Consider the following 21,863-nt stretch of genomic DNA (forward strand, 5'->3'; position numbering starts at 1 on the left):
AATATTGCGTAAGAGAAAAACCCTAAGGCCAACCAAAAAAGCTTATTTATACTCTAATTAAATCCTCCTAGTAAAAGGTCTTAGAATGAAACTAGGAAACCTAATAAATTGAAATAAATTGGGAAACATAATCCTAAATTAACTTGGTAAATTCGTCCAAAATTCTCCACAGCCACGTTTTGGACCCATATCAACTCCAAAACTGCCCCCAAAATAGCTGGATTTAAAGCTTAGACTATTCTGAACAATTCTCCAGAAGGCCACAAACTCATTTGAGGTTACTTTCCAGCAACGCATACTACTTTTTAATTAATCGCCAAAAAATAACTGCTTGGTAGAAATTGCTGAAATTTTGATACGAACAAGCTAAGGAACACACGAACGTCCTCCAATTTGAATCACTTCAAAATTGGTCCGTTTGATTTTGTTTTTCTCCGGAAGAAGTCGAATGTCCTATGTTGAAAATATAAAGGAAGATATTAAAATTCTATCAAAATAATTACCAAATTATACTAAGAATAGGATAAAATATATAATATAATATTGACTCATCAACAAACTTATTCTATTTTTTTTATGAGAAATGTTTTGAATTGAGAATTAGTTAGGAGTTTAATAAAGGTGTGGGTATTAAAATCTTAAATCAATTATTAATTTTTATTTTAAAAATTATATAACTGACATGTAAATTCATTATTGCATTAATACTAGAGCCCTTGATCAAAATTTAAAAACTAATAAAATTTCAATAAAAAAAACATTAGTAACTAAGAACCGATACTAATTTTTCCAAAAAAATGTGTCAAAAAATAAGTTTTCCCGATCCAAACCCGCATTTGTCCACTCAAATTTTGCCAACTTTGTAATAACTTTGCTTCTGTCCTCATGTCAATTGATATGTGTTTATTTACGACATGATATGTCTCTATTATATGATCCTTACATGCAAATTGGATTAACAATTATTTACGAAATGACAAGCTCTTACTTATTTTTTTATTTCTTCGTTGGAGCGACAACATAGTAATTCTATGCTTGTGTGGAATTTATTCTCAACAAGTTCAATTCAATTTGATTCTTAAACTGAATTTGACAAATCTGAAATTAAAATCACACTAAACTAGACAAAACGGTCAAATTCGACCAGTTTTCAAGCCCAAACTCTAATTTGGATCAATAACATCATATGAAACAATGTATGACGTTTGATAACTATTTTAATTTTTTTAGTTTCAAAACAATTAAAAACAAAATGAATATCAAAATCCCTAAAAAAATTCTCCAATTGGAGGTTTATTTTACCTTTATTTGAGTTCTTATTTTAAAGGCATATAATTTGTATGGGTAAGTTACATAAAACTACCTTAACTATTGGGTTAGTCACAGTTTTGGACCTCATCTTTAAAAAATTTCAATGTCATACCTTATTTTCGAATTTGTTGCAATGTCATATGTTCTGTTAGTTGTCTATCAATTCCTTTGTTAAATGTTGACATGACTTGAGGTGGGGCGCACTTTTTATTAAAAATTTAGTAAAATATTAAAAAAAATTAATAATTTACCCTAAAAAAAAAAATCCCCATCTTCCCTGACCCCTTCCCTTTCCCTGCAACCCAAATCCAAAACCACCCCAAACCTATATCCCACCAACGCTAACATCTCCCCCCCCCCCAAGACCCACCTCTTTCTTTTCTGCCCCTACCACATCCTCCTCTTCATCCTCCTATCCAACCCCTAAACCTAAATCCTCAAACCCTAATTGCACCCTTATCTGCAAGCACTCACCGTCGGCCACCCTCGACCTCCTCATCCCCATTCTCATCCTCTTTTCCGGGACCTTCCTCATCACTTCTTACTTTTCCTACCTCTTCAACTCCCTCTCGCTCCTCCTCTCTCACTCCACCACATTCATGTCCCCTACGTCGTAGCCTTCTTCGCCGCCACGCTGTTCGTAGTTAAGTTATGCTGCGTCAGCGAGGGCAATCTTGATTACGAGTGCCTCAGGACTGAGCTTAGGCGAATGGCACCGACGAATGGTCGTGCCGTGCTGTTGTTTCAGGTGTGATGCGGATGCCCAATGGCCATGCTCAAAGGCTTGGGGGTTGGATAGGGGGAGGAAGATGATGTGACAGCGGCAGAGAATGAGAATGTGGGTCTGGGGGGGGGGGGAGATGTTGGCGTGGGTAGGACCTGGGTTTGGGGTGGTTTTGGATTTGGGTTGTAGGGAAAGAGAAGGGGTCAAGGAATATGGTTTTTTTTTTTTTTTTTTTAAGTGTAAATTATTATTTTTTAATAGAAAATGGACATCGCCCTCAAGCCACGTCAGCATTTAACAAAGAAGGAATTGACAGACAACTGGCAGAAGGTATGACATTGCAATAAATTCGAAGATAAAGTATGATATTGAAATTGTTTAAAGATGAAATATGAAACTGTGATTGACTCAATATTTGAGTTAGTTTTATGTACTTTACCCAATTTGTATTGAATTATGCATGGGCGGCAATTCCAAACGGCAATTGCAACAACATATGCATGGGCGGCAATTCTCTGTTGAACCTTCTTCTCTGCGACAAAGGCCATCTGACCAAACCTTCAAATCCCGCCACCGCCAAAGCCGTTACCACCACCATTCTCAACCACCTCGACTCCGGCCGTCTCCGAAAAGCCGTCTCAATCCTCTTTTATGCCCCATTCCCCTTCCATTTTTCTCTATACGCTCGACTCTTCCAGCTCTGTTCCTCCACCGGCAGCCGCGCCATTGTCGAGGCCCGCAAGGTCGAGTCCCATTTGTTTACATTCTCCCCCACCCCGCCGGTGTTTCTAGTGAACCGTGCCATCGAGGCCTTTGCAAAATGCGGGTCTTTGGGGGATGCGAGGGAGCTGTTCGAGGAAATGCCTCAGAGAGATGGGGGATCTTGGAATGCTTTGATAACGGCGTGCTCACAAAGTGGGTCTCCTGAGGAAGCCTTTCGCTTGTTTGTGAAAATGAGTAGGTCAGGTTTTTTGCCGAATGAGATTACGTTTGCTAGTGTTCTTGGCTCCTGTGCTGCTGTTTTGGCGCTTTCGCTTTCGAGGCAAGTTCATGGGCTAATTGTCAAGTATGGTTTTGGCGGGAATGTGGTTATAGGGAGTTCACTTGTTGACATATACGGGAAATGCGTGATTATCGATGATGCCCGTAAAATATTTGACGAGATTAAGAACCCGAATGACATTTCATGGAACATAATCGTGAGGCGGTATCTGGAGATGGGTGAAGGAGAGGAGGCAATAGTTATGTTTTTCCAGATGTTTAAGGCAGCTGTAAGGCCACTTAAGTTTACCTTTTCTAATGCTCTTGTTGCTTGTTCGAGTATTTCTGCACTTGATGAGGGGATACAGATTCATGGAGTTGCAATTAAAATGGGGTTCGATGACGATGAGATTGTTTCAAGCTCCCTTATCGATATGTATGCCAAGTGTGGGGATTTAGAGAGTGCCAGTGCAATTTTTGACCAGCCCAATTCAAAAGATGTGATTTCTTGGACTTCAATTGTTTCTGGGTATGCAATGAGTGGACAGACATGGAAGGCCAGAGAGCTCTTCGATGAGATGCCCGAACGCAATGTAATATCTTGGAATGCAATGCTGGCCGGGTATGCTCGTTACTCCCAGTGGGAAGAGGCAGTGGATTTTCTATTTTTGATGCGGAACACAACCAATAATATAGATCAAGTCACTCTTGGGTTGATCCTCAAGGTGTGTGCTGGCCTTTTGGATGTGGAATTGGGGAAACAGGTGCATGGATTCATATACCGGCACGGTTTCTCTTCCAGTATGTTTGTTGGCAATGGCCTTCTTCACATGTATAGTAAATGTGGGAAAATGAGAAGTGCCAAAACAGTCTGGTTTCACCAAATTAGTCACTGGCGGGATAGAGTTTCTTCAAATGCTTTGTTGAGTAGCTATGCTCGTCGTGGCCGGAGTGAACTAGCTATGACAATTTTCTGCGGGATGCAATGGTAGGAAACACCGGATTAGTTTACGTTTTCAATTCTCCCTGCAGCTTGTGCAAATATTTTTGCTCTTGAGCAAGGCAAACAAATACACGGTTTCATGATCAGAAATGGTTACACAATGGATGGTGTGGTTAGAGGGGCCTTACTTGTCATGCATTCCAAGTGTCGGTCTATCTACTATGCTATCAAGGTTTTCAAAGAAGGGGTTCGCGAGACGTGGTTCTGTGGAACTCCATGATTTTTGGGATGCTGTCACAACTACAGTTAATGACTGCTAATGATATGCAAACAGGAGCTGACAGCACTTCGCCAACTTTGATGTGCCTATTTTATGTGCTTGCACGTTGGAAAGTCACCGTTTTGTTTATCATTGCAAATCAGGGTTCAGGAGGATACACCCTTTCTCCTCTCTTTTTTCCTGTATGCTTCGCTTCTGATAGCGTTGCATTAACCGATCTATCTTGTAACTTATTACTTAACTGATGCAGAAACAGGCAAACAAGAATAGTAAAGGCTTTGCTAGCAGCCATACTCGATTCAATTTCTTGCGTTGAATTACTGTTTTATTGATTTGTTAAAAGTATTTTACGAAGAACATTCGTAAGAATCTAAGCATAAACAGCACGCATTTTCGAGTACGGTTGAGGGTCAAACTTCTAAGGGTTGTCTGGTGTTCCTTCTAGTTCTAGCGTTCAAAGAGGTCCTAATTTTGAAATCCCCCTCTGATTGATCAAAAATAAATAAATCAACCAAACATAGATTATAAGCCCTAACCCTAACCTTGGTAAGAGCTTACAAGATTAAAGGCATAACTTGTAAGCAGCCAGACATGGCCGTAGCCACATTGTTTACGACAGATGTGCTCCCTCTATGCACCGAGCTCGAATTTCCCAATCTCCCTTTCTGCAATTTAGTCTAGTTTAAAGCAGGATGAAACACTTAACAAAAACTGGATTCTACTGAAGAAACTTCCACATATCATGAGTCCATTGCCCACCACACATTTCTTTTCAAGTTTAAATGAGGTGTAATTGAGACTCAGCAACCAAGTTTGAATACAACTGTATCTCAATTGAGTTAACCATCTACGGCTTCTCTTTTATTCCAAGCTTGTCTACTGCTTTCCCTTCCTATTCTCTCCAGATTCCACTTGAACTGCATTACAGCAGTTCTACTTTGGCATCCTGTTTGATCCGGAGGGTCAAAAGTACGATGTCGCCTCATGTAATACCAAAATTGTATGGGAAGAAGATTAGTTTATTGTCAGTGAGTGGTGAGATACATATAATTAAGAAAAAAACAGCTTAGTTAAATCTCAATATAAAGAACAAACTCTTTTAGTCTCTCATGTGCCTCTTTGTTCAAAGTTTTAAAAGGCGCTAGTCAGGCGGCAGCTAAAGGTCTATAGCCTAGACGGGGCCTAGGTGGATTTTCTAATTATAATTAAATTTATTATATAACATAGAAGAGTGTTAAAAGGTGATAGTCAGCTGCCTAGTGCTTTGGCGGGGATTTTTAAAACAGTGCCTCTATAAAATCTTGTATGTTATTTTTGTGTTATTTATCCAATCCTACAATCACAAAAAGAGTGTGAACAAAAAACAGTATGTAAAAATCACTTTTTTTAAGAGCATTTGCCGTTGCATAAAAAATTTATGGGAACTTTAACAAAAAGCTCATGGTACTGTTCACTTTAACGAAAAATCATATTTTTACACTAAAAAGTTAATCTTGGTACTATTTATTTTACCATTTATTTTGTCCTTATCGTTAAAACTCAAAATTTTCAAGTCATTTTCATTAATTTTCCTAAAATTTATAACTATGGGACCCTTATGTGGACCCAATTTCGCAAAAGTAATGATATGAAAAAGGTTAATGACGATAGATTAACAACGATGGGTGCGCCAATAGCACTATCAATCACAAAACTAACGGCAGCCAGGAACGCTGTCCTTTGCTTGCGCGGGAGGCAAAACTTGCTTAAAATTGTTAATGCTTTTCACATTTAAGGCGTTGTCGATTGGTTCTTTACCGATCGGTAGCTACGTAGATGGAAAAAGAAGGAGCAGACCCAGCAGCAAAATCACCCGGCAATACGGTACGGTATCACTGCTTAAACCCTGCATTGCCCAAAAGCAACCATCTCTGTATCCATACAAGCACTGAGTTTGCATGCACTCGTACTTTAAGCAGCTTCATGGATTTCATAAGACCTCTCTTTCCTATTATTCTCGTCTAATAGATCACTGTTTGTCACTAAAGTCTGTAAATTTTGTGAAAATTATACACTCCCAGTTGATCAAAGTAGGGTTTAACAGCCATACTTTTCTGGGTAATCGTTGTCTCGATGTTTACTTTCGATTTGGTGACACCCTGCACGATGCATTGAAAGTGTTTGATGAAATTACCGAGAAGAATCTTGTTTCGTGGAACATTTGCTTAAAGGGGCTCGGTCGATTTGGGGAGATTCAAAAAGCCCGCCATATGTTTGCTGCAATGCCTGAAAGAGATGTAGTTAGTTGGAACTCGATGATTTCGGGTCATGTTTCCTGTGGGTTTATTGATAATGCATTGGAGGTTTTCTCACAAATGCAAATCGCTGGCGTGAGACCTAGTGAGTACACATTCTCAATTATGATGACGCATGTGACGTCTGCTTGTTATGGTAAGCAAATCCATGGTGATATGATTAGGAGCGGTATGAATTTGTCAAATGTGGTTCTTGGGAATTCTTTAATTGACATGTATGGAAAGCTTGGTTGTGTGGATTATGCTTTTGGCGTGTTTTTCACTATGGAGGAGGTGGATGTTATCTCGTGGAACTCTTTGATTTCGGGTTGTCATAGATCAGGGTATGAGGAATTGGCACTAGATCAGTTCTTTTGGATGAGAGCCACCGAGTGTGCACCTGATGAGTTTACAATATCAACTGTGATCAATGTTTGCTGTAACTTGCTTGATTTGGAAAAGGGTAAGCAAACATTTGCATTCTGCTTCAAGGTGGGATTTTTTTCTAATAGCATTGTATCAAGTGCTGCTATTGACCTGCTTTCGAAATGCAACAGATTAGAGGATGCAATCCGGCTCTTTGAAGAACTGGATTGGTGGGATTCAGCCGTTTGTAATTCCATGATTTCAAGCTATGCACAGCATGGCTGTGGGGAGGATGCTGTGCAACTGTTTGTGTTGACCTTGAGGGAGAACCTAAGGCCAACTGAGTTTACACTCAGCAGCATGCTAAGCTCTGTGTCCATTTTTCTTCCAGCAGAGCCGGGTAGCCAAATTCATTCCTTGGTTGTTAAGTTAGGTTTTGAGTCAGATGCAATTGTTGCTAGTTCACTTGTTGGTTTGTACAGTAAAGCTGGATTGGTAAATTATGCCATGAAAATATTTTCAAATATGGGCGTGAAAGATTTGATAACTTGGAACACCATAATTATGGGTTTGGCTCACAATGGTAAAGTATTCAAGACCCTGAGCATTTTCAAGGAATTGGTTAGCAAGGGTGCTGCACCAGATAATTTAACACTGGCTGGAGTTTTAATGGCTTGCAACTTTGGGGGTTTTATTGAAGAGGGGGTGACCATATTTTTAACAATGGAGAAGGAATATGGAATCATACCTGGGGAAGAGCACTATGCTCCCATAGTAGACTTGTTGTGTCGAGCTGGTAAACTCAGAGAAGCAATGGATGTACTTGCAGCAATGCCTTATGAACCTGGTTCTGTGGTATGGGAATCGATTCTTCGTGCTTGTGTTATTCACGAAGACTTTAAACTCACTGAAAGAGTTGCAAAAAGGATGATGAAGTTGGTGCCACAGTCATCTCTACCTTATTTGGTACTAGCTAGGGCATATGAAATGAGAGGAAAATGGGAAAGCATGATTTGGGTCAGGAAATCCATGAAACTTAACGGGGTGAAGAAAATTGTAGGATGCAGTTGGATTGGGATTCAGAACCATGTATATACCTTTAACGCAGAAGAATTACAGCCTCCAAGAGGCAAAGACATTTATTTGATATTGAGATTACTGTCATCGGAAATGGAGGCTGAAGATTACACTGACAATCTAACAAAAGTAGTGCTGAGACGATAAAAAGTGAAGACAAGCAACAGAGTAGGTACGACCTTTTTATATCAAGTATTTGTAGAACACGAAAAATTGATTTGAATCTCTTTGTACTGCTAGAATTGTGCTAATTTGTGGCTGAATCAATATGCTAACAAAATGTCCAGGTCTCGGATGTAATTGTTTTTGTAGTGAAATTGCTAGGCTGACGCCTAATGAATTACTTGTACCATGCTGCAACTCTGTTTACCATTGTTGAAACTTGAAATAGCAATGCAGTCCATTGAAAATAAATAGTTTTTAGATGTTCCAGAGCTCCTAGTTTCAGATAGGACTAGCGACGGTGGCTTATGCGCCCAAATATGGGTTTGTCAGCCCCGGATGCAAGTTACAACTAAATGCCGCAGGTGCGTGTGGGCAGAAGTTGTTAGCGTTACTCTTTAGATGATTGACAGCCGAAGGCCAAAAAGCCAAAACATGCCCATTTGAAATGGAAAGATGCTTTGGTTTGTCACCAGTTTTTCTGGTTATTGCCTTTAAGCATGAAGGGTGCCTGCCTCTGATGAAGGCTTTATGCTCGGCGGCAGAACGTGAAGATTTTGCATACTTGGAACTGCATGTGATAGCCTTGGCTTGGACTAATTGTAGTAGAGATTGATTTGGATAGGCTTGGCTTGAAATTAGTTGTGTCCTACGTTTGGTGTGTCGTATGGAAAAGAGACAGGATAATGCTGCCATCCTCAACCAGGCTGCCCCCTCCAACCACACTACCAGCCATGACCCCAAACCGCCCTATACAGGCATCCCCTCCCCCACCCAACCCGACCTTCCCCTCTTCCCTCGAAATATGCGACCGGTCGAAGGCGAGTGATACTGTAGCGAGTTCAGCACGGATGAGCTCCAATGTTCGTGGTGTTTTCTAATTTTGTGTCCAATGTTCGTGGAAAAGAGACATATCGTTTTTCAGTTTTCAAGTTTTCAGTTTTTGTTTTGATTTTTTTTTTAAACAGAAAATTTGTTTCGTAATTATTTTCAGTTTTCAAAAAAATAAAAATTGAAACCAAAAACTAAACGGCTATTTGTTTTTAGTTTTCAGTTGCAAATCTGTCTAGTAACTACTTACAGTTTTCAAAATGAGAATTGAAAACTGAAAGCAAGACTTGTTTTCACCTTTTTATTTTCAAAAAACTGAAAATAGTTACCGAAGGTGAAAACAAAAACTGAAAATTGAAAACAAATTTTTTTATCAAACAACCTCTAAAAATCGAAAATGAAACCGAATGAAACCGAAATAGTTATCATACGGTCCCTTAGGATAATGCTAGGAAGATCAAATTTTTAAATCAAATTTGCAAACAAAATTTTTTAAGTTTTGTTCTCCCCAGTGTTACTCCTTATTTAATGCTAACTAATCTAGTTCTTACACCTAGATTGGCCTAAAGTTTTTTTTTAATGGTAACTAATTTTGTCCTTACACCTAGTTTGTCTAAATTGCGATTAAATAATTTAATTCCAATCCAAGTTAAGTTAAACAAAGGAGCCATTTAAAAAATAGAATTCTTAAAGAATCATCACAGTATGAAACCATTTTGATGCTCAATTCTCCATCGGGCACATCGATGAAATCAAATATGGATATCAATTTTTTAATTTAAAAACATAATCAGTGATCCGGATTAGTTCATTTTTTAATCAAAATTCTGAAGAGAATCAGCATGATCCTAGATTCCCATACAATTAAAAATTTAATAACATGTAAAAATAGATCAAACTTAAACAGCAAATGAGATGAGATTAAAAGTTTTTTGGTTTGTTGTCTTGTTTTTTGGATGGTTCATTAATGGTTGAAATGGCATATAGCTTGATCTACATTGGGTTCCAACGAGAGAGGAGATAATAAACGGACAATTATTGCTCGGCTCCTTACTTGTACAAGTTATCTATCTTTTAATAAACAAAGTTGTCCATTCCTTTTATTATCGTTCAAATTCATTTATTTTGAATAAATTTTCTAGAGGTAATCTTTAATCGACGATAAAAAGAATGAATGACTTTTATGATGTCATTTGTACGGCAAAGCGAACCAAATGTTGTAACTAAATTTAATTTATTAGTAACGATCAAGAACGTACACACGTTGAAAGAAAACTTACAATTGTAACCACATTAGGAATAAAGTACAATTACTTAGTCTCTAAGGACTCACGTTCAACCAACATGAAAGATAATATTGCAAGTTGTAGTGCTATCATTTGATGATCTTGTAATGGTCGAATAAAAACTGGGTATCAGTCACCTTAAACAAACATCGAACTTCTTTCTAACAGTCATTTGCCATGCGAATGAAACACAAGAAACACAAGAACCACCCCCTAAACTCTAAACAGCAATTGGTGCTTAAAGATCCAAATTTGTGCAGTAAGTCATAGTCGGTACAAAGGCTCTTCTTGACAGAGTAAAAGAGCGACCACAACCATAAAAACCATTATCAAATAGAGCGAAACAGCGGAGGGCAATCATATGTTGTATGGTGACGTGGAATCCATGTGGGGCTCACAAAAATGAAGTGGACATTGAGTGGAGACCCAAATATTGTCGATGTTTTTATTGCATGCATGTAGCAACAAAGTATGCATGCCCCTTAGACGGCGGGACATGACTCAACGACACAAAGATGAGTCCCCAAACCTTTCGGGGCGACCAATGATTTAGCCTTCAAAAGCATAATCCAACACGGTGCCAGTCTGCCAGAGTTTCTCCATTGGCTCCATTGAAGACGACGGTAACTTCCCCACCATGGCAGAAGAATATCCATGGAATTTATTCCTGCTCCCCACTGTGAAAGCTTAAAAATACAAAGTAAAAAAATGGAAGAAAACTTTGCCAGAACTCCTAAACAAGCTTGCCATTGGCCAACCAATCAAAATCCCTTTTGGGGTTTATTCGTATACCGATTTCCAACTGCTAAATCATTCCACAATCTTCCTTTAAATAGCATCTTCAATTTTCACCACCATAACATTCAAAAGAAAGCTTCAAATTGGTGTTGTGTGTGTAATATTCTGTAAATGGCGAGCCCTCTGACGCCATCCCACGTTGTCATCGCCTATGACGCCACCAAGGACCGCGGCGTGCATGAGCTTACACTCGCAGTTGACAGTCTCCAGAAGAGGGGTGACGTTTTGCATTCAGGGGATACCATCATTATGCTTGGAGTTTTGCACAAGGTAGTCCACCCCAGTAAGTGTTTGATGAATTGCCTCGCTGAACTGCACTTTTTTTTATTGCTTTTTATTCTTGTTTTCTCCTATAATGGCATGAAATATTTAATGGGTTTTTTAAGAAACTTCTCTTATCACTGCCTATTTACTTATAAATTCATATCATTAGTTGGATTGGATGGTTAATAAGATGCAAACAATTAAGGGTTTGGGTTATGAATCTATATTTGAATCTTACCTACTGGAAGATCGTTGCATTGCCATCATTGATCCTACTTGCACATTGAAATCTTTTCTATCTAATCATGATTCATTTCTGGAAAATGCATCTGTGCTCGTATATATTCAGCAACTTATGCTATCAGTAAAATGATCTGAAGATATGAGTACTGCGGTTATATGATAATAAAGTCTGCTTCTTTCTGAAATGCGGTATCCGTGCTTCTTGTATCTTTGTTGGGGCAGTGGGCTTTCACATAAAACCATGCGCAGATTTTTTGGAAACCAGCATTCGTGCAGTGGAGGAAGAAGTTACAAAGAAAGTTGACATGTATGTTAGCATGCTTCTTGAAAGTGCGAGAAAGTGTGAAGATCAAGGGGTACAAATTCTCTGAAGCTAAGCATTGCTATTTTAATTGATTGTTAATCTGTGCTTTCATTTTGTTCCTGCCTTAACATAGTGTTGGCTTTCTCTCAACCAGATAGTCTTAACTCAAGACATCTTTTTTCCGAGATTGCAGAAAGTTCATTTTTCTTATCATGAATTACATTTTGTACTGCTTGTAACATTACAATTCACATGATGACTATGGATGTGCCTGTTCTTTTTCATAGTTATAATGAACATCACCTGAACAATAAGATATGATTGCTGCTTCTATTTTTGCTCACCTCGCTAGTTTCCCTGCTGTAATCAGGTCAGCATTGAAGTCAAAGTTACTGCTGGTTTTCCCGTTAAGCAGGTTATTTTGCAAGAGATTATGGCCTGCAATGCAGCTTGGGTTATACTTGATAGGTACCTCTGCTTGTGTATATTAGACTTCACTTGAGTTACAGTTGATATCAGATCTGTTTGGCTCTTTCATGATTTACGAAACCCATTCCTATGTAAATGATTTCCGCTCACCCATAACTTCTATTCTTCACCCTTTTAGATGATTAAGGAAGTGAATGACATATTATATTCATGCATAAGGTACGGTGGGTCTTATATATGAATGGAAAAGGGATCCATGCTTCAATGATGCTGCAATAATTTAATGTGATTGCTAATTGAAAGATCACTAGAATTTGGCCCTATCCTATAAAGATCATCATTCCTTGCCTTTGTTGTAGAGCGTTGAGAGAGTACTCCATTTTAGTGCTGAACTGCAAACGGTCATTATACAATTAGTGAAAAATTAAAAATAGATGGGCACCTTCAGATTATCCCTTAAAGATTAATTAGCTAGTTAAACTAAGAATCCCCTTAACCGGTTTTTTTTTTAATCATGTAAATAATATATTCTTTTGTATATGTTTTCAACTCAAAAGTTAAAACCTTGAATTGAATCAAAACTGGCATATTGGAGAAATTTTCTGCCACAATTTTATTTGTTAGATATCCTTAAATCTTCAATTGAATCAATATTGATGCAGTGAAAACAAATGACCATTCCATTTTTTCAAAGAAAGCTCCAATTTGTCGCACTTTCAGTTTTCCTTTCCATTTTTTTTATATTACCTCTGTGTGTGCTTGTGAGAATGCCTCTGTCAAATTCTCTTTTTTGTTTCGAATTAGCTTCAATTGTAACTTGCAGAGCTTAACACAGGCACCTTAGACGGGATATGAGGTTCTACCTTAAGAAGATACCATGCAAGGTTGCAATAATACAAGATAGTTTGGCTGTGGATGTTGTAAGACCTCATACAACGGATGACACTGATACCATGGAACACAAATTGTTTTTTTCATTGTCCAAGCCTGTTCCACTATCCAATTATCAATCTAACAGAAACAATGAACAGCCACTCAGTGATTCACCTGAAAGTTCTGATATTCAGAAAACCTATTTGACTTCACCTACAGTTAAGTTACGAGACTATGGTTCTTTATTGAATCTAGGGTCTTCCCCTACTCAAGAAAATTCAGGTCAGAAACTTTTTATATTCCTTTCTACAATATTATTTACAAATTCAAGGTATATACTGTTGTTTCTGCAGTAAGGGTTTCATACAGCTGTAATATCGATGCATAAAATCTTAGCCATAACTTTTGGTAGAGAGTTTCATCAAATCATACAAACCTCAAATGAGAAAATTTTTGTATGCTCTACGATCTATCTCTAGATTTAAAAATAGTAACATTATCAGTCTGTATCCTTTGTTTGTCTTTGTTGAATATTAAGGCATACGTGTCTCATTATTTGGAGTTCGGACTTTGTAGGTAGCACAGCAAGAAATCTTGCTTAGTTTCTCCAATATTTGGATTTAACATTTTTTATAAGTTTCTTGTCAAAATGATCAAGACTGATAATGTGTCACATTTGAAGAAGAATAAAGTTATTATTTCATTGCTTGAATGACATATATTCATACGGTCTCTAGAACAAACAGGTCTTTCTAACCATCTACATCATTCAGTTTGAAATCACAAGTAGGTGAAGGCCTTACATCAAACATATGCCTAGTCCACTGAAGGGATGACAAGAACATGGTTCTGTTTATAACAAAGAAGTTCTCAATGCCTTCTTTCATATTCATCTTAGCTTGAAATAATTCATTGCGTCAGGTGTTTGTAGTGACAAAGTATGACTTTAGCAATGACCAGGGCTATAACACTCACTACTGTATAGATTAAGACTATATTTTCTGTTTTCCAGGTGTAAAAACCAAAGCAGACGATAAACACTCCATAGTTCCTCAAAAAATCCAGAAGCAAAATAACGCCTTCCGAGGAAGATGCTCAGATGCCCCAATTCTGTGTTCCATATGTGGAACACGGACTGAAATGTATGTCAAGAATTCTATGACATTCAGCTACTCAGAGATACAGCTTGCAACAAATGATTTTTCCAAGGAAAATTTATTGGGAGAAGGCGGATATGGTCATGTGTATAAAGGTGAGTTTAAGGACGGACAGCAGATTGCAGCAAAGGTGCGGAAAGAAGCAAGTACACAAGAATTTACAGAATTTCACTCTGAGGTCTATGTCTTGAGTTTTGCACGCCATAAGAACATTGTCATGCTGTTGGGTTATTGTTGCAAGGAGAACCTAAATATATTGGTTTATGAATATATTTGCCACAAGTCTCTTGAATGGCACTTATTTGGTAAACTTCTGTTAAAATTTTCCCCAGTATATTTTGTTTTTCATTATTGTTAGTTCTTATGTTGATACTATTACTATATGAAAATGATTAGTGCATCTTCCTTTGTTAATCCTTACTGGCTATATTTGTAGATGAAAAGGCAGCAGTTCTTGAGTGGCACCAAAGACAGGAAATCGCCATTGGAACTGCGAAGGGATTGCGTTTCCTCCACGAAGAATGTCGTGGAAGTCCTATAATTCATCGAGACACGCGACCAAGCAATATACTGCTAACACATGATTACGTTCCAATGGTAAATTAATATGCCATGTTCTTTGTGTGCTTTATATTTGGTTAGCGGGTAATGACGTCAATAGATCAAAGTTCCTTTAAGAATCTGGTTGGGTAGTCTTGGTGCCCTCCAGATTTGTGCAAAAATCTAGAGCAGATCCAATGCTAATGAGCTGCAAGTAAAACTTCTAGGAATTATGTATTTTTGTATTTCTTTCTATCTAGTAGCTCTTTGAACTAAAAAAAAAGGTCATCTTTCAGTCCTCCCTAGTGTAAAAAATATACAGGGGAGGTGTGCATGATGACCTTTTTAGAGTGCTAACAATTCCCTTCTTCCTATGTGCGAAAATACACATTGTGATGCATGAAACATTTCTCTTATTTCAAATGGAGTATTGATATATTTAAAAGAATATTTTAGGAACTAGATACCTCCGACCCAGAATAATGAGGACTTGTAGATTACGTATTATTAATTCTCTTCTCTTTCTTTTCCCTTTTTTCGCATCTTTTTGTTTTGTTATTTACACACCACCTCCTATCTAAGTTCACCCACATTTCTATCTACACCCCATCCAAACATTTAAATTTTAATTCATTCTAAGAACGCCAACTTTTTTTTTCCTTAAAAACTACCCTTAAACACCAATAAATTCTATCTGCATGCTTTAAACTAGTGTTTTGAAATTTTGAATCCAGAAAAATAATTTCAATAGCAATTACTTGTTATGTTGTGCGTGGTTAATCTGGAAACAATACAGCAATTGAATAATGAAAATACTTGGCACAGATTGCACCTACAATTTTGAGTTTTCGACACCCAAATAGATATTTCGTTTTCACAGCATAACGGTTTTGAAAGTCTGAGGTTTGTTTATTACCTATATATTTGTTCTTCAAATCTAATTTTTGCGTCCTAGGGGTTGTTAGGTGTTTGATCTTCTGTCAATAAAATCCTTTTTCTTCTTGACAGTAATCCTAATTCCTTTTTTGAATTATTTGAGCTGTTTCTTTGCATATGATGATGTTTGCCAACAATCGACAACAAGTGGCATTCGATGAAATGAAGCCAATGCAGCTGTAAAGATTAGGGTGTTTGGAGAAAAATAAGATAGTAATGGTATTCTTTTGTTGGGGGAAGAAGATGAACCATATGTGCTTTTGGTTCTTAGTAAAGATTGGGATTTCTGTGGGTGTAGATAGAAATGCTGTCTTTAAGTTTTGCATTTTTGGCTTCTACTTTTGTTTGACTTTGGAGCATAATCTTTTGTTTTGATCTCTGAAATTAACAGGCCTTGATTGCAAAATCTGAGTAGTTATTATCAATGAATCTGAAGAATATAAAAACTATTCTAGCTAATGGAATGATTTTCTGCACAGTTAGGTGATTTTGGCTTCGCCAAATGGAAGACGGCGAGTAATGACACTGACCAGACAAGGATAATTGGCACACTAGGGTGAGGACTTCTATACGCTTTTTTCTTCATTTGATTTTCACATCCTACATTCTCCGGTCTTGGTAACTTTCACTAAACTTGTGCAAGTAAATTTTTGGTCCTTGTAGCTACCTTGCTCCAGAGTATGCAGAGAACGGTATTGTTTCTGTACGGACAGATGTATATGCCTTTGGCATGGTTCTGTTACAACTCGTAACTGGCCGCAAGATTGTTGATTCAAACGGAGAAGGGCAAGCTCAATACCTACGGGAGTGGGTATGTTGGGCTTCAAGATGTGTTTTTACATCTTATTTTATACTCACTGGCAAAAGGGCAAAAAGAAAACCATTTTTTACTCAATCTCAGAAAACAGCTGTGCTTAATTCTCTGGGTTCCAATCTAATAAGTCTATATCTGCAAAATGTAGGCAGAACCAATAATCCAGAGGCTGGCACTACATGAACTCATTGATCGTCGTCTAGGAGATTCATATGACACATATGAAGTGTACCTCATGGCTAAAGCCGCATTCTTATGTGTACAAAGAAATCCTGAAATGCGTCCATCAATGCAAGAGGTAATCAAAATTTTACCCTCTGGGTTCTTGTGGTTTTGTGGGAACTATTAGTATAAGAAGTTGGTGCAAGATCAACTCATATACTCTAACCTGGTATGACAACAATGTGACCGCCTTTCTCAAGAAACAAAAAATGCAATGCTCATGAAACACACATAAATATATGTTGTCGTGTTGGTAGTTAGAAATACCGCTGGCGTAAACAGAGATCCTTGTGTATCCGACAACAAATGTCTCTATGCTGCATTTCAATACGAACTTAAAAGATTTTCTTCCAACAGGTTGTCCGCGTTCTTGAAGGTGAAAATGACAATTACCACCACCTAGGAGAGCACTTTGCACCTCAATATCTCACAAAGTGAAGGATCCAGCGGCACAGTTTATTTTCATTTCGAAGATGGTATTGCTGTTTATATTGTTATATCCACTGTTTCTATCTTCTCATGTACAAATATATGTCGTATTTCATGGCAGTGAGACGCCAGTGCAATCTAACATATGTTTCATTTGGTTCTGTCCCAGTTCGCAGTAGCTTCTTGAAGGGAAAAATTACCATTTCTGCATCCCAGGATAGCAATTCTACCTCGACGAAGACAATGGCACACTATACTTTCGTTTGACGGCTGAGGTTATTGTTTTTTTCTTGTTTTTCTTGAAGGTGGCTCTAGCTTCTCTGGTTTTGCGTGGTTTCGATCAAAGGAGGCATTAATTATAAGGCTCTGAAAACTTGAACGTACATAGAGTGAAGTTTGGCTTAGGCAAACAATAAGTTTGTCTATTGATGCCTTAAAAATAAGATCCTTTTCATCTAAGAAATGGATCATCAGTATTACTCTCCACTAGTTTTGTAAAAACAACTACATGTATGTAATCCGAATTTCTATGTCCCAGACTTTGTGGTTGTTGCATACTTGCATTATGTTGGATTTATCACAAAAGATTGCACCTTAGCAGGAAGGTTTAGCTCTTAAATGAAATTTAATCGTCAACGATTAAGGGATATGTAATTGGCATTATAAAATAATAATTTTGCATGTTATATGAAGAAAACATTGAAGGAAGAAGTGCATGATGGCATTTGTGGAGTACTAACTGAGGGGATGATTTGAAATTAGTAGAATAATTTAGGGGAAGAGGAGTTTCGAGCCTGAGACACAGTAGGTAGAAACCACAATACTCTTGATTAACTCTGACAATAAAAGTTAATTACTTGTGAATATTTATGTAATATGCAATTCTTCTTGAGCCATTTTTTTATTTGGTTGTTTTTGTCGACAGTCTAAACTCCAAAGGAGAAAATGGTGGTGAATTGGTACATAACTATTTGTTGATGTCTCATGTCTATGAGAATGCATTTTCTCTGTGATCATACAAATTTTGATAAAATACCATCAGACCGCAGTATTAAGTGACAATTCATTATATATTAGTAACTAGAAAAACATATGTTGTTGAAATAGAAACGTTTACATCAAATGCTAACATATTACACAACCAATCCGTTCACAATATGATCTCATTTTTAAAAGCCTCCAACTCAAATTATAAATGAAGCAACTAAATGAAGTGCTCTATTACATTCACCGGGTGCTAATAAGAAACCTACTCACACGCAAAGTTTTGCTTCGTCTTATAAGATGTGGATGGTAACAATTTTCTTTCCCATATTTTGGCTTCGGAAACAGTAGATGTGTGCTACAAGCACAAGACCATGGCGACAACATTATATGGATTGATGTGATAATTTGTGAGCATCGTGGATCACCGTTGTTAGTTGCCGCATGCATTCCGCCAAATTTGGAGAATGTGCAGTCGTTTCAGGTGGACAACCATGCATGGCTAGTGACGTCAGTATAATATTAACTGCAACACGCGTCCTCTCATGGGAAGACGGTTTCCAATTTGTTGTCTAGGTTGGACAAAGAAATAGTGTTCGCCATAAACTGTATGTGTCACGTGTGTGAGGTATAATATATCATTAGGGTTATCCGTACTTCCATAGGAAAGAACAAGAGAGATGGATTTTTATAAATATACAGTATACTTCTTATAACTAGAAATTAAGTTTTGACAGATTTAAAGATAAAATTATCATGTAGTTTAGTTGCAAACAACGATTTTGGTATCAAACGACAACAATGGCCATCATCTCTTTGCTGTAAGTGACACTCACTTACGCAACGTTTTTTCATACCAGATAATAATTAAAAGCCGTCTTTTCACCTTGTAAGTGGTATTGAGAATTGTAAACTTCTCCTTATTTTTTTTATAATAAGAACTAGAGGAAAACAGTTTATTCTTCTTTTCTTGTCCTTTGTTATGCGACGGATTTCATGATTGATATGTCAAACACATCAAACATGAATGAGGGAAATCATGTGTCTCTCATGGCAACTGTTTCTAACATCATTTGCCTTCAATTGTCAACTAAAATATCAACGTCACACCACTAGGCTTTACGCAGTCAAATTTATGTGCTCAAGTTAATTATGGTAGGTCTGAAATTGATATATAATATCCCAACTGGAAAGTAGTGGATTCAAAATAAAGTAGTGGGACTCAAAAGCACCCAACAAATGGGGAGCAGGAAAATTGAACTAGCACCTCAGAGGTTAATCAACATGTGATTACTGCCCCAAATTCACTTTAAAGTATAAAAAGAGAAAAAGAAGTGTTAAATTAGATTCTCAGTTGCTATCCACACCAACTCAGATTGATAATATAATTGAAATTGCACAAGAAATTAAAGATTATTTTTAAAGTATTTTGTTAGATCTATTTTAGGCTAGATCAGATCGTAAATATATGTTTATAATTCCAATCCAAAAAGTTTGGGAAATAATATCAATTATAATTTTATAATTAGAATTTCGGGATTTCATAAATCATACGGAATTTGAAACTTTGGAAATAGAACTAGTTTCGGAATTTCAAAATTTCAAAATTGTGAGAGTTGTATGGCTATATACTGAAATCATTCCATGTCTATGCCTCTTTCTGTATAACTACCTTCCACTCCACCAAGTTCATTTATTTTACAACTTTTTCATCTAACTATTTTACCCTTTACAGTAAATTGAGTTTCCATTTAATATCGCATGTGTGTTCATTTTTTTGAGATTGTGAACAATTCACTTTTTTTTTTTTTGAACCAAGGATACAATACCAAGGCACAGAGGCCAGCCAAGAACAAAGAAAGTCGCAAAGGCTAACGCAACAAAGGAACTAACGACAGAGCAAAGCCCCGGGATTAAAATAGACGCTACCACAGCTGGCGAACACGTCATCCCCAAAAAACAAGAGCCGAAGCTAGCTACTCGGAGGGCAAGGCAAACCATCCTTATTTAAAATTCTAACAAGAGAAGATGGGGGCCTATAAGCCCAAACAGAGTTGCACATCTTCAGAGTGAAGTTCTTCACAACGAAGTTCGCCGCACAGTTTGCTGATCTTGGAATCCAAGACCAGGAGCAAGCTTGGAAAGCCTTCCCAACCAACCAAATACGATCTCGGATTGGGAAGAGTTCCTAAGCGCAGCTCGAAGAACAATCCTGCAAACACGAAGTAACCAGTTTTGAATCCGATTCAATCACCACCCGGGGGAAATTCAGACCCTTCGCTAGAAGACGCCCCTTCAAAACCACCAAGGACTCCGCCATTGCAGTAGAAGAGGCCAGGACCTTCATCCTTCTGACCTCCAAACACCTACGACTCGAGTCATGAATCACCAAGCCAACCCATGCCGAAGAAGCACCATGTCTCCAACTCACATCCACATTTATCTTCAACACGGAAGGAGGAGGAGGAGACCACGAAACCTCACACAAATGGTTGTTCCTAGGTGAGGGAGTAAGGCCATGGATCCTGGAGTTAGCATCAGCAAAGGCCTCCCAAGTACTGGACAAATTAAAAATAGTGTGAGATGGAGAAGAGGATCGCCCGTTGAACACCGCGTTGCATTTGGCTTTCCAGATAAACCAACAAGAGAAAGCCACCTGAGACAAAAACCTTGACTTAGACTCGGAGGACCCCAGCTGCAACGAAAACAGGTGAGAGAGCCAATCATCAAATGAGGAAATAGAGGCGCCAATAATACGAATGCAGAGAGGACCACCAAACCACACAGGCTGCACCCACGGGCATAGGAGCAACATGTGCTCAACAGATTCCAAATGAAGAAGACAAATAAGACAGCATGGGTTTTCAGCACTCATTCTCCTAAACAGGTTCTCCCGAATAACAATGGCACCTCTAACGCAACGCCACAAAAAGAATTTCACTTTTGGAGGGACCCATAGCTTCCAAATGCCAGCCTACTCCTGAGGAAGAATAGAATGAGAGGTCGATGGATGGTCAAGCCTTATAACAGGAATAGAATTGCGCAACCACCAATACCCTGATTTAACCGAGTAAGCGTCAGTCTTAGAAGCAGGCCAGATGAGGTGATCAGGGGAACACGAATCCCCAATATGAATCCTGGAGATAGCAGCCCCAGCAGACTCAGAAAATAGATCCCTAATCTCATCCTCGCTCCACGTCCTGCGTTCCGTGTCAATGATGGAGGCCACCACCCGTGTCTTGTTAATCTCCCTTCCATCCGTGGGAATCGAACGACCGTTGAAGATGCTTGGAACCTAATTATCCTCCCACAAATTAAAGGAATTCCCACTCAAAACCTGCCATTTAGAACCATGAATTATTAGGTCCCGACCCTCCAACAGGCTAGACCAAACCCACGATGCACACCCACCCCGCTTTGCCGTAAAAAACGAGTCCTGAGGGAAATATCTATCCTTGAGCACTTTAACCCAAAATGACTCAAGCTCGTGGAGAAGGCGCCAACACTGTTTGGCGAGAAGGGCAGAGTTGAAATCTTTCAAGCTTCGGAAACTCAACCCTCCATCCCCCTAGGTGTGCCCCAAGTCATCCCACCTCAACTAGTGAATGCCCCGATCCTTGTTTTTATTTCCCCACC

The 21,863-nt window shown here is 38.2% G+C and overlaps 3 protein-coding genes across 5 annotated transcripts; all 3 read left to right on the plus strand.

Annotated features, from left to right (window-relative positions):
* Positions 1 to 2,248: 2,248 nt before the first annotated feature.
* LOC126586259 (pentatricopeptide repeat-containing protein At3g26540) lies at positions 2,249 to 4,542 on the plus strand. Its single transcript, XM_050251060.1, has one exon. The coding sequence runs from the start codon at positions 2,464 to 2,466 to the stop codon at positions 4,006 to 4,008; it is 1,545 nt and encodes a 514-aa protein (XP_050107017.1). The 5' UTR covers positions 2,249 to 2,463; the 3' UTR covers positions 4,009 to 4,542.
* Positions 4,543 to 5,893: 1,351 nt separating this feature from the next.
* On the plus strand, positions 5,894 to 8,369 carry LOC126586253 (pentatricopeptide repeat-containing protein At1g43980, mitochondrial). The gene has a single exon (XM_050251052.1). It carries the CDS (start codon positions 6,177 to 6,179, stop codon positions 8,100 to 8,102), a length of 1,926 nt encoding a protein of 641 aa, XP_050107009.1. The 5' UTR covers positions 5,894 to 6,176; the 3' UTR covers positions 8,103 to 8,369.
* Positions 8,370 to 10,712: 2,343 nt separating this feature from the next.
* Positions 10,713 to 17,800, plus strand: LOC126586254 (serine/threonine-protein kinase CDG1-like). 3 transcript variants are annotated; one of them, XM_050251053.1, is made up of 11 exons: positions 10,713 to 11,315; positions 11,762 to 11,895; positions 12,214 to 12,311; positions 13,108 to 13,427; positions 14,158 to 14,607; positions 14,739 to 14,899; positions 16,258 to 16,334; positions 16,442 to 16,589; positions 16,741 to 16,890; positions 17,172 to 17,290; positions 17,413 to 17,800. In XM_050251053.1, exons 1-10 carry the CDS (start codon positions 11,144 to 11,146, stop codon positions 17,250 to 17,252), a joined length of 1,791 nt encoding a protein of 596 aa, XP_050107010.1. In that variant the 5' UTR covers positions 10,713 to 11,143; the 3' UTR covers positions 17,253 to 17,290; positions 17,413 to 17,800. The 3 variants fall into 3 exon arrangements, 2 of the variants coding, with proteins under 2 accessions (XP_050107010.1, XP_050107011.1); XM_050251054.1 differs by having other exon boundaries at positions 11,171 to 11,302; XR_007610768.1 differs by lacking the exon at positions 17,413 to 17,800 and having other exon boundaries at positions 16,442 to 16,638.
* The last annotated feature ends 4,063 nt before the right edge of the window (positions 17,801 to 21,863 follow it).

This window comes from Malus sylvestris, chromosome 10, assembly GCF_916048215.2.
Source record: "Malus sylvestris chromosome 10, drMalSylv7.2, whole genome shotgun sequence".
Taxonomy (NCBI): Eukaryota; Viridiplantae; Streptophyta; class Magnoliopsida; order Rosales; family Rosaceae; genus Malus; species Malus sylvestris.

What these genes read in the sequence shown, in the direction of transcription:
- LOC126586259 (XM_050251060.1), top strand. Translation starts at nt 2,464, where the DNA reads ATGTACTTTACCCAATTTGTATTGAATTATGCATGGGCGGCAATTCCA.
- LOC126586253 (XM_050251052.1), top strand. Translation starts at nt 6,177, where the DNA reads ATGCACTCGTACTTTAAGCAGCTTCATGGATTTCATAAGACCTCTCTT.
- LOC126586254 (XM_050251053.1), top strand. Translation starts at nt 11,144, where the DNA reads ATGGCGAGCCCTCTGACGCCATCCCACGTTGTCATCGCCTATGACGCC. An exon ending in GCTTGGGTTATACTTGATAG is followed by an intron (nt 12,312 to 13,107) that starts GTACCTCTGCTT and finishes AGCTTAACACAG; the next exon opens with GCACCTTAGACGGGATATGA. An exon ending in TGCGTCCATCAATGCAAGAG is followed by an intron (nt 16,891 to 17,171) that starts GTAATCAAAATT and finishes TTCTTCCAACAG; the next exon opens with GTTGTCCGCGTTCTTGAAGG.